Genomic DNA, 18,672 nt, shown 5'->3' with positions numbered 1-18,672 from the left:
GTGAAGCCCCCCTCTTGCTCAAGTGGTCACGTAGGGTTGGCCGATCACCTCCAATGACTTTTGTTTCTTTAAAGCTTACACTAAGCACTTGCCCACTCAACATTTTACTGCCAGAGGGGGCAGGTTTTAGCACTGCAGATAGAGCTTGACTCGGTCATTTCTCAGTTTTCAGTGGAGCAGACTCTTACAAGGGACTGCTCTCCTCACTTGGGACCCCCTATCCGTGTTGTTAGCCCCTGTGGTGTTGTGTGTGGGCCACAGACAACCCAAGCCTGAGGTCGGCACACATTCATTTTTGAGGGACGGTCTTCCAAAATTGGCATTTTTTTTTCTTCTTTTTGTAAAGCATTTTCTTTCTAGGATTCACTTCTTGAATACTCCACCCAAATATCTTGGAAAATCAAAAATCACTTCTGAAAGAAACCTAAAACCTTACTCGAACATTATGGGTGACTGCAATTTTCTTCTCCTTCACATCTTAGGCTGATCTGTTGTTTAAGTACAAATAAATCTGCTTCTAGGAACTTTAGAGGATTATTTCTTTCGGAGGATGGTGCAGGTTAAGTGTGTAGCTCACTTGGGTGCCCCGCCTCACAGCAGGAAGAACTGTGACTTCTAAAGACACCCCGAGATATCTGCTTGGTGCAAGGAGAAACCAAACTAGGGCCCTCAATATGATTGCGGTGAATCCGCATACTCTGGTCCGGCGGAAGCCACCGCCGGCCCGGAGTATGCGGATTCACCGCGGCGGACACAGAAATGACCCCCAGCCAGATTAGGATGGCTGGGGGGTCATTTTTACGTCCACCGCTTTTCTGCCGCGGTCGCCTTCCGACCGCGGCGAAAAAGCTCTAACATGGCTGGCGGTGTCTATCAGACACCGCCAGCCATATTAGGATTTGAATTTTGTGATGCCTTTCCGCGGCGGCAATGCCGCCACGAAAAGGCATATGGACTTTTCTTTGGGGCTGTGCGCGCCCCCCGGGTGAAGGGGGGTGGGGTGGGGGGTGCACATGGGGGGTACCTATGGTACCCCCCTGCATTAGCGTGCACGAAGCAGCAGGCACTGCGCGGTGCCTGTCGCTTTGTGCATGCAAATGCGATGCATGCATATTTAACCTTGCGGCGGGGGCAGCTTCAAGCAGCACCCGCCGCAATGTTAAATATTGAGGATGTGACCGCCAGGGTGGCGGTCACATCTTAATCTGCACAGAGGGACCGCCGCTGCCCCTGCAGACGGTCCCTCCTACTCTGCGTCCGTCCACCATCCTAATGAGCACCTAGATCCTTGCCTAACTAGTAAATCTCATAGTGGATATCATGAAGATCTTGTATATACTCTGCTTTTCAGGACTTAGTTTTCGACACCCATGTGTTACTGGCTTAATCTTGACCGCTGGAAATCAGGGTGTGATGTAGGTCTGCGTTTGATGGAGTTTCTGAAGACCACGCCCCTAGTTTACTATTCAGTGGGCCTTGCCCAAGTGAGCAGCTACCCAAGGTATGTTACTGGCTTCCATCCATCCCCCTGGAGTACTGCGCATTGTGATAGGACAGCTTTATCTGCACTGGTGCAGCCACCATCCATCCCCTTGGAGCACTGTGCATTGTGCTAGGACAGCTTTATCGGCATTGTGGTCAACCTCCATCCATTGACTATGCGATAGCTTGTGCACTGGTGTTTTGGACAGCCTCCCTTCTAGCTGAGAGTACTTGTGTTTTGGTCGATTTCCCTTCCTGCTGCCTTATTGATAGTGTACTGTGACCCTGTCAGAGCTACGGTTGCCAGGGCCCAAGCATTGAGAGCTAAGCCTGCTAGGGCCCTGGCATTGAGAACTAAGCCTGCCAGGGCCCAAGCATTGAGAGCTAAGCCTGCCAGGGCCCAAGCATTGAGAGCTAAGGCTGCTAGGGTCCTGGCATTGAGAGCTAAGCCTGCTAGGGCCCAAGCATTGAGAGCTAAGCCTGCCAGGGCCCAAGCATTGAGAGCTAAGCCTGCTAGAGCCCTGGCATTGAGAGCTAAGCCTGCTAGGGCCCTGGCAATGAGAGCTAAGCCTGCTAGAGCCCTGGCATTGAGAGCTAAGCCTGCTAGGGTCCTGGCATTGAGAGCTAAGCCTGCCGGGGCCCAAGCATTGAGAGCTAAGTCTGCTAGGACCCTGGCATTGAGAGCTAAGCCTGCCAGGGCCCAAGCATTGAGAGCTAAGCCTGCTAGAGCCCTGGCATTGAGAGCTAAGCCTGCTAGGGTCCTGGCATTGAGAGCTAAGCCTGCCGGGGCCCAAGCATTGAGAGCTAAGCCTGCTAGGGTCCTGGCATTGATAGCTAAGCCTGCTGGGGCCCAAGCATTGAGAGCTAAGCCTGCTAGGGCCCTGGCATTGAGAGCTAAGCCTGCCAGGGCCCAAACATTGAGAGCTAAGCCTGCTAGGGTCCTGGCATTGAGAGCTAAGCCTGCCAGGGCCCAAGCATTGAGAGCTAAGCCTGCTAGGGCCCTGGCATTGAGAGCTAAGCCGGCTAGGGCCCTGGCATTGAGAGCTAAGCCTGCTAGGGCCCTGGCATTGAGAGCTAAGCCTGCCAGGGCCCAAGCATTGAGAGCTGAGCCTGCTAGGGCCCTGGCATTGAGAGCTAAGCCTGCTAGGGCCCTGGCATTGAGAGCTAAGCCTGCTAGGACCCTGGTATTGAGAGCTAAGACTGCCAGGGCCCGTGGATTGAGAGCTAAGCCTGCCAAGTCTCTGGCATGGAGGGTTGGCCGCACACTCACTCTTCCCAGACGAGTGAGCAGCTCTCTGCTAGTCACTGTTGGGCTAGACTGCTTCTCTGCTACAGTTTTTTTTTCTCCAAAAATCTTTATTGCACCGGTAAAATACACAGCGGAATGCCTACAACCCTGTGGGCCGGCCGCTAAATCAACTCGTGAATTACAATGCAGCATCTTAAAATCTTCATTGGATTATCAGTCTCTATACATATCAAAGTGGCAGCTGCGATAATGAGGTGCATCACATGCATCAGTGTCACCGTTAGTAGTGGTTTTTGATTTTACATTTTTCCAAAAACAACAACAAACCAACGTAAACGTTAGGAATATTAATGTGATTGTGTGTTGAGCAATACAGTCCGAGTTGCAAGTACCTCCTTTGAGTGTCCTGCGCTAGTCCCTCTCCCATTCACTCAAGGGGCCCCAGGGGGCCATGTGTATGCACGAGTACAAATCCCTCCTAGCTATTGTACCATGCAGTCTATCCCTTGTCTCCCCTCCCAGCAACGCAGTAAGGAAATCCCTCATACTATCCCTGGCTTCCCCCCTCCCAACCATTCGCTCGCATCTTTATCCCACTTCCTCTTCTTCGTCGGACTCATCTTGGTCGTCCTCCGGTAGAGGATCACAAATCTCCCCTCTGTATATATTCCATTTTGTCCAGATTTTATTCCACTTCCCCGGGCAGGCACGGTTGGAATATACTGCTCTTTTCTGTTATCATTACCTTATCTATGTTTAAACACCATTGTGACTGGATCGGCAGTTCCGCCGTGCCCCAGCGTTGTGCGATGTCCCGTTTTGCTACCATCAGCCCCACTGTAACCCTGAGCTGCCCATGTCTAGAGAGGTCAGTAGGCTCCCATATGTTTAAAAGGCACCTCTTTGGTTCGGGCAATAGCGACATTTCTAGTGTTTGTGAGACTGTTCATAGTATTTGTCTCCAATATTCCTGAATCCGGGGGCAGTCCCATATGGTGTGGAAAAACGTACCTTCCTCCCCACACCCACGAAGGCAGTAAGGATGTGGTATCCTGTGAATGTGATGTAGTATAGTCCTCGTGTAATAAACCCTGTGTAGTATTTTCAGTTGTACTAAACGCAGTCGGACAGAGATGCCTACTTCCTTAGGGGACCCAATTGCTTCATTCCAGTCATGCTCGTCCATTTCACTAGTGTCTCCCTCCCATTTTGCTTTCAATGAAAGTGTCGGATCTGGGAAGTTGTTGAGTAATTTGCGGTATGTGAGCGATGTTGCACGTTCCACCATAGTCAGTGAGGAGGCGGTCCTCCAGCGGGGAGGACTCGGGCAGCTCTGTGTCTGGGGGCAGCGCTGTGAGTAGTGCGTGTTGTATCTGGATGTACCTATAGAGCTCCCTTTCGCCAAGTTCATACAATTCTCTTAATAGATCGAAGGGTATCACCCCGTTCCTCTCCCAGAGATCGCCCACCGTGGAAATCCCTATAGTGTCCCAGTGTGAGAATCCCTTACTATTTCTCATGTTGCCTAATACTCGAGAGTCCCACAGAGGGGTCATTTTGGTGATCCTTCCCTTCCAACCTAGAGCAGCCGTCGCTGTATGCCACAGCTTCACCGTTAGTCTAGTGGGTCCCAGTAAGGCGCAAATTTTACGTTGGTCGTATAATGGACCCAGTAGGCTTTCGTGCCTAATTGTGCCCTGTCAGCCTGGAACGCTGGCTCGATTTGTGATGCGTGAATCCACTGGTTGATGGGCTTAAGGTGTGCTGCCCAGTAGTACAGTTTTAAGTTAGGTAAGGCGATACCACCGTCATACCAACCTCTGTGCAGTTTGGATTGCGCTATGCATGCAGGGAGGTTTCCCCATAGGAGGTTAGATACTAACGCAGCAACCTTTTGGAAAAACCTAGGGGCTACCGGGTAGGGTGTATTTTCAAGGACATATAAAAATCGTGGCAAGGCCATCATTTTGTAGAGTGCAGCTCTCCCCAGGAGTGTTAGTGGGAGACCCGACCAGAATGTAACATCTTGTTTGAGTCTTTCTAGGTGAGGCTTCAGGTTCTTTTCCATAAATTCCGTTGGATCCCTAGTAACCTGAATGCCCAGGTATTTAAATGACGAGTCCGCTATCGTCAGAGGGCACGCCGCGTTGAGGGTCGGGACCCGTCCCTTCAGAACATACAGCTCCGACTTACTCCAGTTTAACGTATAGCCGGAAATTCTGCCGTGTGCGTCACAGATATGCAGTAGGGCCGGTACTCCGCTTTCTGGGTTTATTAGATAAATCAACATATCGTCTGCATATAGAGACAGCCGGTCCTCCCATCCTTCCCTCCAGGATATGCCCTTGAGGAGGGGCGAGGTCCTTATAAGAGTAGCAAGGGGTTCCAAGGAAATCGCGAATAGTAAGGGCGATAGGGGACATCCTTGCCTCGTGCCCCTCCCTAGTGGGAACGTTCGCGAAATATGTCCGTTAGCCACCACATGGGCAACCGGGTCAGCATATAGTAGTTTGACCCACGCGAGAAAGCGAGGCCCGAATCCCAAGCGCGTCGGTGCCTCAAATAGATATGCCCATTCCACGAGGTCGAATGCCATCTTGGCGTCAAGAGCTAATATCACCGCTTGTGTGGTGATCGAATCCGCCCTAGCCAGCACTCCGTGCAGTCTGCGCAGATTCAACGCTGTGTTTCTATGTGGCATAAATCCGGACTGGTCCGGGTGTATAATCGATGGTAAATGGGGCAGGATTCTTGTTGCTAGGAGTTTGGCCAGAATTTTAACTTCGGCATTCAACAAGGATATGGGGCGGTAAGAGGAGCATTCATCAGGTGGTTTACCTGGTTTGGGGATGGCTACTATAGTCGCCGCTCGCTGGTCCGGAGGAAGTGAATCCTTCTCTAGACATTCCTTAAACATCCCCAGTAGATGTTTACTGAGGGTCTCAGGCACTGCTTGATACCATTCAATGGGTATACCATTGGGTCCCATTGCTTTACCCGGATTTAATGCACGAATCGCCAACTGGATTTCATCAGCGGTGATGTCCGCTTCCAGCTCACTCGACACTTCTGATGATAATGTTTGGACCTCGATCGGAGCTAATATTTCTCTGGCCATCTCAGGTGTAATCACATGTTCCGGGGTGTACACCCGTTCAAAGTGGGTCGCGAGCAGTTCAGTGATACGTCTCGGGTTCGTATGTACCCCCCGTGTTCGTCCTTTAAACGTTGGATCCCCCTGGAATAACCCTCCCGTTTATCAAGCCATGCTAGCATTCTCCCAGCCTTTTCACCCACCTCGTAGATCCTATTTTGAGTTTCGGTTATGTGCCCTTTTACTTGGATGCGCAGGTGATCGTTGTATAACTGTTGTTGAATAGCAAGTGCATGTAGGGTGGATGGAGTGGGGTGTTGTTCATGTGCTGTGGTCCGTTCTTGTAAAGCTACTTCCAGGTTAACTAGCTCCTGGGACTGCTGTCTTTTATGGCCCGTGATGGAGTTGATGGCTTGTCCCCTTACGACCGTTTTATAAGCTTCCCATAGTATCTCGGAGGAACGCACTGAATGGACGTTTTCATGAAAATACTGTGTCGTTGTTTTTTTAAGAGCCTTGCGGACCTGGGGAACCCTAAGATAGGTGGCGTGTATGGGGTATATGCGTTTGCGCGATCGCACCTGAGATGAAAGTGTCAGTGTAAGTGGCGAGTGGTCTGAGATCCCTCGAGGGTGGATTGCAATTGTATCTATATGTTGGAGGCCGTCTCCCAGTGTTAGCAAGTGGTCGATTCTAGATAGACTGCCATGCACTGCGGAATGAAAAGTGTATTGTTTCGCACCGCGGTGGAGATGTCTCCAAATATCAGTCAGTCCCATGGCTGTTAAGAACCGCTGGAGTTGGGGGACCCCTCCCGTGGGGACCGGTGTGGGGAATCTATCGAGTTGTGTGTCCAGAATTGCATTGAAGTCCCCCCCAAGGATGACCTCGCCCTCGGGGAGAGTCAGAAGGAAGTCACCCAGTTTTGGGAGGTGTACCGAGTGCAATGCCGGTGGGATGTATACTGAAACCAGATTGAAAAGTCTTCCCTCCCATTGCCCCTGCAGGGCCGCAAAGCAGCCCTGGTCGTCAGTCTTAGTCTGTAGGGGGATGAATTGTGCGTTTTTCTGTATAGGGATACCGGTCCCTCTGGAACTGGACGTGAACCCAGAGTGGACTATCATTTTATAGCCTCGTCTATCCAAGGCCTTGGTGGCTCCCCCTATCAGATGAGTTTCCTGCAGTAGCACTATGGTGGGTTTCTGCCTCTTGATTGCGGTTAGCACCAGCCCCTGTTTAACCTTGTCCCCAAGTCCTCTTACGTTCCAAGTCATTAGACGCAAGGAGGGGCACTGTGACTCAGGGTCTACGTCACCACTTTCAGGAATGGGAAAGTTAGCCATTAGATATTATGGGATCCATGGTGTGTTGGCTAATAAGTGTATCATGTGTGTTGGCTACGCAAGTGCGTAGCAAAATGCTGAGGGACCTCACGGAGGCATATGATCATTGTCCGTTCCACCCATCTTGTATTGACTCATGTGGAAGCCTAGGCATTGTCCTCGACCGTATACATACATTCCTAACTGAAGCAGTACAACCCTCCCCCCAACCCCCCTCCCTGCTACCCTGCCTAACAGACTTTCAACTGCCCGCAACTGAGCAGAGTGCTTGACCCATCCCGCAACCAGAGTACTTGCGTGTAGGGGGGAGAGTGTCTCCCCGAGCAGGCGGCATCCCTGCGTGCCTCCGGGGTGTCCATGCCAGTGTCCATGTGCAGCTGTTAAACAGTGTGTGAACGGTCAGCGACTGCCCTGACCTTAAAAGGCCGGAGTAGGGGGTTCATTCTTCACCGCCGGCCCCTGCAAAACCACGGGATGGAGAGCCCTCCACCCCTTCTCGACCAGACGTCTGTGAGCCAGTCCTTCTGTCGCCTCTGCGGTTGTGATTAGACCTGTGTTGCCTCCGCTGCCGGTCCACAGTGTGCCATCCCTCAAGCCAGTCCCGGGCCGCGTCCGGGGAGTCGAAAAACCACACTTTTTTGTCCGCCACCACTCGCAGCCGGGCCGGGAAAAGCATCGAGTACGGCAGTTCCTTTTCCCTCAAGGTTTTTTTCACCTCTAGAAATGTCCTTCTTATCCTGGAGACCTCTGCCATGTAGTCTGGGAAGAAGGCAATTCTCGAGTTCTGAATTTGGATGGCTGGTGCTACTCTTGCGGCCTGTAAGATGGCGTCGCGGTCCCTGAAGTTGAAAAGCCTCGCCAATATTGGCCTAGGCGGCCCACCTGTCTTAGGCTTGCCCCCGGCACTCTGTGGGCCCGCTCCACCGAAAAAAAGTTCGAGAGGCCCTTGGGCTGAAGTCTGGTTTTGATAATTTCTTCCACATAGAGGTCCATTGCACCCGTATCTTCAGATTCCGGCACTCCTAAAATTCGAACGTTATTGCGTCGGGAGCGCCCTTCTTGGTCATCCAACTTTTCTCTGAGCAGTTTGTTGTCAGTTTGTAGCCGTTCCATCGCCGTTTGTAGTTCGGACACATCTTCGACCAGGGATTTGGTTACAACCTCCACCTGTTTTACCCTTTCATTCATTTTCTGGAGGTCCGCCCGTATCAGGGTGACCTCAGTGGCCGTTGCTCCCACCGTTGCCTGCACCTGAGCCAGTGCCGCCAAGACATCCTCCAGTGTGGCCTTCTTCGCCCCCTCGGTCTCCGTCGCTTTCCCCGCATTCTTGCGCTGTTCTTGGGGAGGAGTTTGCCTCTCATAAGCGAATTTGTCCAGTTTGGCCTGGGTAGTGCTATTTTTGGGGCCTCTGTTGGACATGGCCTAGTTCTTATGGTCGTCGCAGACCGGTGTCGAGGGCCAGCGGTCGAGCCAAGGAGGGCTGATCCTTCGTTGTCTTACCTCCGTCCGTGGGGCAGCCGCGCAAGTGATTTTTCAGCGCATGTGCACAGTATCCATAAGTGATGCAGCAAAGACCGCGGGTCCTTATATTTCCTCCCGGGTGGTTTCTCCCGCGGGGGTGGTTGCTGCAAGAGCCCGGGGCACGACGTGCAGCCAACGCCCAAAATGGCGGGTCTGGTTTTCGAGCCTCGGCGTTGTCCGCGGCGCCTCTGGTCGTGGTCCCACGGTAATGTCCGCTGTCGCTGGCTGCCACGGGGCCCCACTTGTGTCACCGGGCCGCCGGGGGATGTTTACAGGCTGTTCAGGCAGTGCGTCCCAAATATCGGCACATCCGGCCAACCACTGCTGCCAAGAGTCTATTTCCGGACGGCTCCAAATTGTACGCAACTCCGCTGCCTCCAGGAGAACGGTAGGCCCCACCTCACACCGATCTCTGCCAAGCGATTTCGAGCTGTGCCAGGGCCTTCACTGCCTCAAAACTGTTCCGCCGGGTGCTGCACGGACTCTGGGTCCGATCCACCCCTTCAAACACCTTGAAAATCAGGATAATTATAACAGATTTCAGTGGAAAGCCGCCTCGTCACGGGAGCCTCTCTAAGCTGCGGCCGCCATCGTTGGCTGCTAGCCACGCCCCTCTTCTCTGCTACTGTTGATAGACACAATTGTGAGGGCCATTCCCGTACCCCTCTGGGAGGAGGGAGCTGATGGTGGCCTCCCTGTAGTTGAGTGGCAGTGGGTTTAGACATCATTAAATACTTTGATGCCATTAAAGATTATACAGGTTGAGTGTCTCAGGTGATTTTAGAGAGTAAATAAACGTAAGTTCCACTGTTTAAGGGCGCAGTGGTGACAATATCGTCACCTGCACCCCACCCACCCCCGTTCCTCGTGCTATGTTCTTCGAGCACCACAAAGACCTAGCTTTATTTTTACTGCCTCTGAGATCCCCAGCAGGACTGGTTGGGGTCTAGGACAAAGCTCCGAGACGAGGCCAAGCACAGCTGCTTTCCTGCTTAAAATAAACTGATTGCACCATTTATCCATGTGCAATGTCCCTTAGCTCGGCAAAGGCTCTTGTGCAACTTGTGAGCGCTCACCGGCAGACTGTATGTAACTGCTCGGGGAGGGGTCCTTGACTTGTGAAACAGCACCTTTGAAAGCACGTCCTGGAGGCAGGTTTACGTTACCTGTACGACAGCACGTCCTGGAGGCAGTCTTACATTACCTGTACGACAGCACGTCATGAAAGGCGGCCTTGCATTACTTGTACGAGAGCACATCCCGGAGGCAGCCTTACATTACCTGTACGAGAGCATGTCCTGGAGGCTTCCTTGCATAACCTGTATGAGAGCACATCCTGGAGGCGGCCTTACATTACCTGTACGAGAGCACATCCTGGAGGCGGCCTTGCATTACCTGTACGAGAGCACATCCTGGAGTCGGCCTTGCATTACCTGTACGAGAGCACATCCTGGAGTCGGCCTTGCATATCCTGTACGAGAGTGCATCCTGGAGGCGGCCTTACATTACCTGTACGAGAGCGCATCCTGGAGGCTTCCTTGCATAACCTGTACGAGAGCACATCCTAGAGGCGGCCTTACATTATCTGTACGAGAGAGCATCCTGGAGGCGGCCTTACATTACCTGTACGAGAGACATCCTGGAGGCGGCCTTGCATTACCTGTACGAGGGCGCATCCTGGAGGCTTCCTTGCATAACCTGTACAAGAGCACATCCTGGAGGCGGCCTTACATTACCTGTACGAGAGCACATCCTTGTGAAGTAGTGTGGCTCACTGGTTAGAGGCGGCAGACCCGAGAGCAGAGGACGGCCCGGGACCAGGGTTCGATTCCCGACGCGGCAGGTTTCTGAACCAGGGTCAGCGGACTCGATAATTCTCTCGCCTCGGTGCCCACTCTGATCAGCGATCACACTCGGCAACTCTGGGCATTAGCTTGCCTCATCTTCACTAACGGCCCCACCAGACCGCCGGGGATGCCTGGTCTCACCCTGGAGATACCCACTAAGGGACCATCTCTCAGGGAAGCCAGGAAGGGTTTCGCAGCGGTCGAAACGCGGAGATACTCCTCCGGGAGTCGATCCTAGCGCTATATAAACTTGCAATTAATTAATCCTGGAGGCGGCCTTGCATTACCTGTACGAGAGCGCATCCTGGAGGCTTCCTTGCTTAACCTGTTCAAGAGCACATCCTGGAGGCGGCCTTACATTACCTGTACGAGAAAACATCCTGGAGGCGGCCTTGCATTACCTGTACGAGAGCGCATCCTGGAGGCGGCCTTGCATTACCTGTACGAGAGCACATCCTGGAGTCGGCCTTGCATTACCTGTACGAGAGCACATCCTGGAGTCGGCCTTGCATTACCTGTACGAGAGCACGTCCTGGAGGCAGGCATACATTACCTGTACGAGACCACATCCTCAAGTCGGCCTTGCATTACCTGTACGAGAGCACATCCTGGAGGCGGCCTTGCATTACATGTACGAGAGCACATCCTGGAGGTAGCCTTACATTACCTGTACGAGAGCACATCCTGGACAGGGCCTTACATTACCTGTACAAGAGCACATAATGGGGCCAAGCTTACATTACCTGTACAATTGCACGTCCTGGAGGCGGCCTTACATACCTGTACAGAAAACATCCTGGTGCATGCTTACATTACCTGTGCGAGAGCACACCTGCGATGCAGCCTTATTTTAACTGTACGAGTGCACATTGTGGAGGCAGCATTACATGACCTGTACGACAGCACATCCTAGATGCCGACTTACATTACCTTTACGACCGCACATCTGGGAGGCATCCTTACATTTCTTACCTATGACAGCAGATTCTGAAGGCTCAGCCTCATATTATGAGGGATGCAGCTCTGAGTGGGTCTGAAAGCACACTGAAGACCAGACTGCATCTATCTGATGGAAACCAAACCTTGTAACACAGCACATTGATTGTAAGATAGCGCCTCCTGGACTCTTTGCTTACATTACCAATGCCACAATAGTCCCCCCTACGTGTATAAAAGTACTGGTACGTTTAACAAGGGTGTGACGGGCATAGGCAAGAGGGATTATATGCCACTTTAAAAAAGTGACGTCAAAATTGTGAAATCGAGGTCTTAACAGTATAAATTATTAGTTAACTGCCAATTGATATTTGATAGTGATTTTGCTATTTTTTTTTCTCCACAGGCTTCCTCTATGTTGAGAGCTTCCATCGCCCCAGTGTAAGTAACCCCATCATGGGTGTCAAATATGTTTATAAGGCGCAACGGTATCAAGGCACTGGCATATTTGATTGCTGCGTCCGCACAGTGGAGTGCAGGTAGCCTAAAAGAGTCTTTGAGCTCTGCCGTAAGATGTCCAGAAAGAGAACGGCTGGCGTTTTAAATTCATTCAAGTGAGATTTATTTTATTCAGTTGGATCTTACATGGATATTCAGTGGTGAGGAGTCTGACATGAGTACATACCATATAGAAAGCGTGGAGAACTCCCTCATATTTTTTGTTTTAATTATGAATTGTTATCAAACTAATCTAGCGTCACATTGTGTTTGTAACTGTCAGCAACATTCTTTAGATATGGTCGGGTACGAGATAGATTTAGCGTATGTGAGATTTGTTTGGCTCTACAGAGGCATCACACTACTTAAAGACAGCAGCGAGGCGTGGAAGAACCATTATAATGGGTTCTCAGGAGTTGTTAGTCTTTAATAAATCCCCTGAAGAAGGGCCAAGGGGCCCCAAAATGCATTGGGCATGCTACATCTTTGGATCATCTGCATCATAAAGAAGTCTCTGTGTTAAGAACAGATTAAAAAGTTTCATTGAAACAATTGTATTTGTTTTAAGTGAATAATGTTCATGTCTATGTGTACATGATTTATTGATGTTTTATTCGTCATGTTGTCAACGTTTTATGAACAGTTGGATAAACTTAAAAACCTATGTAGTTCTGTCAGTACGACAAGCAGCAACGCGGTGGTATAGTGCACATTGGTGAAGTGAAGTTGAGCTTGGGGTCCTGGAGTAGAGCTTGAGGTCCTGGAGTTGAGCTTGGGGTCCTGGAGTAGAGCTTGAGGTCCTGGAGTAGAGCTTGGGGTCCTGCAGTAGAGCTTGAGGTCCTGGAGTTGAGCTTGAGGTCCTGGAGTAGAGCTTGGGGTCCTGGAGTAGAGCTTGAGGTCCTGGAGTAGAGCTTGAGGTCCTGGAGTAGAGCTTGAGGTCCTGGAGTAGAGCTTGAGGTCCTGGAGTAGAGCTTGAGGTCCTGGAGTAGAGCTTGAGGTCCTGGAGTAGAGCGTGAGGTCCTGGAGTAGAGCTTGAGGTCCTGGAGTAGAGCGTGAGGTCCTGGAGTAGGACTTGGGGGGGACAGGAGTAGGGCATGAGGTCATAGAGTAGAGCTTAAAGGACTGGGGTAGATCCTGATGGATTGTGACCGATCTTGAGGGGCTGGTGACATGGTGACCTGAGTAGAGCTTGAGGGACTGTAGTAGAGCTTGAGGGACTGGGCAGGGCTTGAGGTCCTGGAGTAGAGCTTGGGGTCCTAGAGTAGAGCTTGGGATCCTGGAGTAGAGCTTGAGGTCCTAAAGTAGAGCTTGAGGGACTGGAGTAGAGCTTGAGGGACTGGAGTAAAGCTTGAGGGACTGAGCAAGGCTTGAGGTCCTGGAGTAGAGCTTGAGGTCCTGGAGTAGAGCTTGAGGTCCTGGAGTAGAGCTTGGGGTCCTGGAGTAGAGCTTGGGGTCCTGGAGTAGAGCTTGGGGTCCTGGAGTAGAGCTTGGGGTCCTGGGGTAGAGCTTGAGGTCCTGGAGTAGAGCTTTAGGGACTGGAGTAGAGCTTGAGGTCCTGGAGAATTAGAAGGGCTGGAGTAGAGTATGAAAGGCTGGAGTAGAGCTTAAAGTACTGGGCAGGGCTTGAGGTAGGTCCTGATGGATTGTGACCGATCTTGAAGGGATGGTGACCTGAGTAGAGCTTAAGGGAATGGGCAGGGCTTGAGGTCCTGGAGTAGAGCTTGAGGTCCTGGAGTAGAGCTTGGGGTCCTGGAGTAGAGCTTGGGGTCCTGGAGTAGAGCTTGAGGGACTGGAGTAGAGCTTGAGGTCCTGGAGTAGAGCTTGAGGTCCTGGAGTAGAGCTTGGGGTCCTTGAGTAGAGCTTGAGGTCCTGGAGTAGAGCTTGAGGTCCTGGAGTAGAGCTTGAGGTCCTGGAGTAGAGCTTGAGGGACTGGAGTAGAGCTTGAGGTCCTGGAGTAGAGCTTGAGGTCCTGGAGTAGAGCTTGAGGTCCTGGAGTAGAGCTTGAGGTCCTGGAGTAGAGCTTGAGGTCCTGGAGTAGAGCTTGGGGTCCTGGAGTAGAGCTTGAGGTCCTGGAGTAGAGCTTGAGGTCCTGGAGTAGAGCTTGACGTCCTGGAGTAGAGTTTAAAGGACTGAGGTAGGTCCTGCTGGATTGTGACCGATCTTGAGGGGCTGGTGACATGGTGACATGGAGTAGAGCTTGAGGTCCTGGAGTAGAGCTTGGGGTCCTGGAGTAGAGCTTGGGGTCCTGGAGTAGAGCTTGGGGTCCTGGAGTAGAGCTTGGGGTCCTGGAGTAGAGCTTGGGGTCCTGGAGTAGAGCTTGGGGTCCTGGAGTAGAGCTTGAGGTCCTGGAGTAGAGCTTGAGGTCCTGGAATAGAGCTTGAGGTCCTGGAGTAGAGCTTGAGGGACTGGAGTAGAGCTTGAGGTCCTGGAACAGAGCTTGAGGTCCTGGAGTAGAGCTTGAGGGACTGGAGTAGAGCTTGAGGTCCTGGAGTAGAGCTTGAGGGACTGGAGTAGAGCTTGAGGGACTGGAGTAGAGCTTGAGGTCCTGGAGTAGAGCTTGAGGTCCTGGAGTAGAGCTTGAGGTCCTGGAGTAGAGCTTGAGGTCCTGGAGTAGAGCTTGAGGTCCTGGAGTAGAGCTTGAGGTCCTGGAGTAGAGCTTGAGGTCCTGGAGTAGAGCTTGAGGGACCGGAGTAGAGCTTGAGGGACTGGAGTAGAGCTTGAGGGACTGGAGTAGAGCTTGAGGTCCTGGAGTAGAGCTTGATGTCCTGGAGTAGAGTTTGAAGCCTGGGCAGGGCTTGAGGTAGGTCCTGATGGATATGGATTGTGACCGATCTTGAGGGGATGGTGACATGGTGACCTGAGTAGAGCTTGAAGCACTGTAGTAGAGCTTGAGGGACTGGACAGGGCTTGAGGGACTGAGGTAGGTCCCAATGGATTGTGACTGAAAATGGGGGGCCGGGTCTGGTGACCTGGAGTAGAGCTTGAGGGACTGGAGTATGGTGACCTGAGTAGAGCTTGAGGGACTGTAGTAGAGCTTGAGGTCCTGGAGTAGAGCTTGAGGTCCTGGAGTAGAGCTTGAGGCCCTGGAGTAGAGCTTGAGGCCCTGGAGTAGAGCTTGAGGTCCTGGAGTAGAGCTTGAGGTCCTGGAGTAGAGCGTGAGGGACAAAGGTAGGCCCTGATAGATTGTGACCTATTTCGAGGGGTTGGGATGCTGACATGGTGACCTGGAGTAGTGCTTGCGCGACTGGAGTAGAGCTTGAGGGACTGGGCAGGGCTTGAGGTCCTGGAGTAGAGCTTGAGCGACTGGAGTAGAGCTTGAGGGACCGGGCAGAGCATGGGGGACTGAGGTAGGTCCTGATGGATTGTGTCTGATCTTGAGGGGCTGGTGACATGGTGACCTGGAGTAGAGCTTGTAGTCCTGGAGTAGAGCTTGTGGTCCCGGAGTAGAGCTTGAGGTCCTGGAGTAGAGCTTGAGGTCCCGGAGTAGAGCTTGAGGTCCTGGAGTAGAGCTTGAGGCCCTGGAGTAGAGCTTGAGGTCCTGGAGTAGAGCTTGAGGGACTGGGCAGGGCTTGAGGGACTGAGGTAGGTCCTGATGGATTGTGACCTATCTTGAGGGGCTGGTGACATGGTGACCTAGAGTAGAGCTTGAGGTCCTGAAGTAGAGCTTGAGGTCCTGAAGTAGAGCTTGAGGTCCTGGAGTAGAGCTTGAGGTCCTGGAGTAGAGCTTGAGGTCCTGAAGTAGAGCTTGAGGTCCTGGAGTAGAGCTTGAGGTCCTGGAGTAGAGCTTGAGGTCCTGGAGTAGAGCTTGAGGTCCTGGAGTAGAGCTTAAAGTCCTGGAGTAGAGCTTGAGGTCCTGGAGTAGAGCTTGAGGTCCTGGAGTAGAGCTTGAGGTCGTGGAGTAGAGCTTGAGGTCCTGGAGTAGAGCTTGATGTCCTGGAGTAAAGCTTGAGGTCCTGGAGTAGAGCTTGAGGTCCTGAAGTAGAGCTTGAGGTCCTGGAGTAGAGCTTGAGGTCCTGGAGTAGAGCTTGAGGTCCTGGAGTAGAGCGTGAGGTCCTGGAGTAGGACTTGGGGGGGACAGGAGTAGGGCATGAGGTCATAGAGTAGAGCTTAAAGGACTGGGGTAGATCCTGATGGATTGTGACCGATCTTGAGGGGCTGGTGACATGGTGACCTGAGTAGAGCTTGAGGGACTGTAGTAGAGCTTGAGGGACTGGGCAGGGCTTGAGGTCCTGGAGTAGAGCTTGGGGTCCTGGAGTAGAGCTTGGGATCCTGGAGTAGAGCTTGAGGTCCTAAAGTAGAGCTTGAGGGACTGGAGTAGAGCTTGAGGGACTGGAGTAAAGCTTGAGGGACTGAGCAAGGCTTGAGGTCCTGGAGTAGAGCTTGAGGTCCTGGAGTAGAGCTTGAGGTCCTGGAGTAGAGCTTGAGGTCCTGGAGTAGAGCTTGGGGTCCTGGAGTAGAGCTTGGGGTCCTGGAGTAGAGCTTGGGGTCCTGGAGTAGAGCTTGGGGTCCTGGGGTAGAGCTTGAGGTCCTGGAGTAGAGCTTTAGGGACTGGAGTAGAGCTTGAGGTCCTGGAGAATTAGAAGGGCTGCAGTAGAGTATGGAAGGCTGGAGTAGAGCTTAAAGTACTGGGCAGGGCTTGAGGTAGGTCCTGATGGATTGTGACCGATCTTGAAGGGATGGTGACATGGTGACCTGAGTAGAGCTTGAGGGACTGGGCAGGGCTTGAGGTCCTGGAGTAGAGCTTGAGGTCCTGGAGTAGAGCTTGGGGTCCTGGAGTAGAGCTTGGGGTCCTGGAGTAGAGCTTGAGGGACTGGAGTAGAGCTTGAGGTCCTGGAGTAGAGCTTGAGGTCCTGGAGTAGAGCTTGGGGTCCTGGAGTAGAGCTTGAGGTCCTGGAGTAGAGCTTGAGGTCCTGGAGTAGAGCTTGAGGGACTGGAGTAGAGCTTGAGGTCCTGGAGTAGAGCTTGAGGTCCTGGAGTAGAGCTTGAGGTCCTGGAGTAGAGCTTGAGGTCCTGGAGTAGAGCTTGGGGTCCTGGAGTAGAGCTTGAGGTCCTGGAGTAGAGCTTGAGGTCCTGGAGTAGAGCTTGACGTCCTGGAGTAGAGTTTAAAGGACTGAGGTAGGTCCTGCTGGATTGTGACCGATCTTGAGGGGCTGGTGACATGGTGACATGGAGTAGAGCTTGAGGTCCTGGAGTAGAGCTTGGGGTCCTGGAGTAGAGCTTGGGGTCCTGGAGTAGAGCTTGGGGTCCTGGAGTAGAGCTTGGGGTCCAGGAGTAGAGCTTGGGGTCCTGGAGTAGAGCTTGGGGTCCTGGAGTAGAGCTTGGGGTCCTGGAGTAGAGCTTGGGGTCCTGGAGTAGAGCTTGGGGTCCTGGAGTAGAGCTTGAGGTCCTGGAATAGAGCTTGAGGGACTGGAGTAGAGCTTGAGGTCCTGGAGTAGAGCTTGAGGGACTGGAGTAGAGCTTGAGGGACTGGAGTAGAGCTTGAGGTCCTGGAGTAGAGCTTGAGGTCCTGGAATAGAGCTTGAGGTCCTGGAGTAGAGCTTGAGGTCCTGGAGTAGAGCTTGAGGTCCTGGAGTAGAGCTTGAGGGACTGGAGTAGAGCTTGAGGGACTGGAGTAGAGCTTGGGGTCCTGGAGTAGAGCTTGGGGTCCTGGAGTAGAGCTTGGGGTCCTGGAGTAGAGCTTGGGGTCCTGGAGTAGAGCTTGGGGTCCTGGAGTAGAGCTTGAGGTCCTGGAGTAGAGCTTGAGGGACTGGAGTAGAGCTTGAGGGACTGGAGTAGAGCTTGAGGGACTGGAGTAGAGCTTGAGGTCCTGGAGTAGAGCTTGAGGGACTGGAGTAGAGCTTGAGGTCCTGGAGTAGAGCTTGAGGTCCTGGAATAGAGCTTGAGGTCCTGGAGTAGAGCTTGAGGTCCTGGAGTAGAGCTTGAGGTCCTGGAGTAGAGCTTGAGGTCCTGGAGTAGAGCTTGAGGTCCTGGAGTAGAGCTTGAGGTCCTGGAGTAGAGCGTGAGGTCCTGGAGTAGGACTTGGGGGGGGACAGGAGTAGGGCATGAGGTCATAGAGTAGAGCTTAAAGGACTGGGGTAGATCCTCATGGATTGTGACCGATCTTGAGGGGCTGGTGACATGGTGACCTGAGTAGAGCTTGAGGGACTGTAGTAGAGCTTGAGGGACTGGGCAGGGCTTGAGGTCCTGGAGTAGAGCTTGGGGTCCTGGAGTAGAGCTTGGGATCCTGGAGTAGAGCTTGAGGTCCTAAAGTAGAGCTTGAGGGACTGGAGTAGAGCTTGAGGGACTGGAGTAAAGCTTGAGGGACTGAGCAAGGCTTGAGGTCCTGGAGTAGAGCTTGAGGTACTGGAGTAGAGCTTGAGGTCCTGGAGTAGAGCTTGAGGACCTGGAGTAGAGCTTGGGGTCCTGGAGTAGAGCTTGGGGTCCTGGAGTAGAGCTTGGGGTCCTGGGGTAGAGCTTGAGGTCCTGGAGTAGAGCTTTAGGGACTGGAGTAGAGCTTGAGGTCCTGGAGAATTAGAAGGGCTGGAGTAGAGTATGAAAGGCTGGAGTAGAGCTTAAAGTACTGGGCAGGGCTTGAGGTAGGTCCTGATGGATTGTGACCGATCTTGAAGGGATGGTGACATGGTGACCTGAGTAGAGCTTGAGGGACTGGGCAGGGCTTGAGGTCCTGGAGTAGAGCTTGAGGTCCTGGAGTAGAGCTTGGGG

The 18,672-nt window shown here is 52.6% G+C and overlaps 1 protein-coding gene across 1 annotated transcript in view; it reads left to right on the top strand.

The window, feature by feature from the left end:
• The window catches only part of ARMC9 (armadillo repeat containing 9), a 417,510-nt gene that overhangs the window by 149,615 nt on the left and 249,223 nt on the right, over window positions 1–18,672 (top strand). Inside the window, exon 10 of the mRNA XM_086944561.1 lies at window positions 11,879–11,913. Coding sequence (XP_086800687.1) covers window positions 11,879–11,913 — 35 coding nt within the window. The remainder of the gene's footprint in view (window positions 1–11,878; window positions 11,914–18,672) is intronic.

The sequence above is a fragment of the Lissotriton vulgaris genome, chromosome 11, assembly GCF_964263255.1.
Source record: "Lissotriton vulgaris chromosome 11, aLisVul1.2, whole genome shotgun sequence".
Taxonomy (NCBI): domain Eukaryota; kingdom Metazoa; phylum Chordata; class Amphibia; order Caudata; family Salamandridae; genus Lissotriton; species Lissotriton vulgaris.
This window is presented reverse-complemented; position numbering and strand designations above follow the sequence as displayed.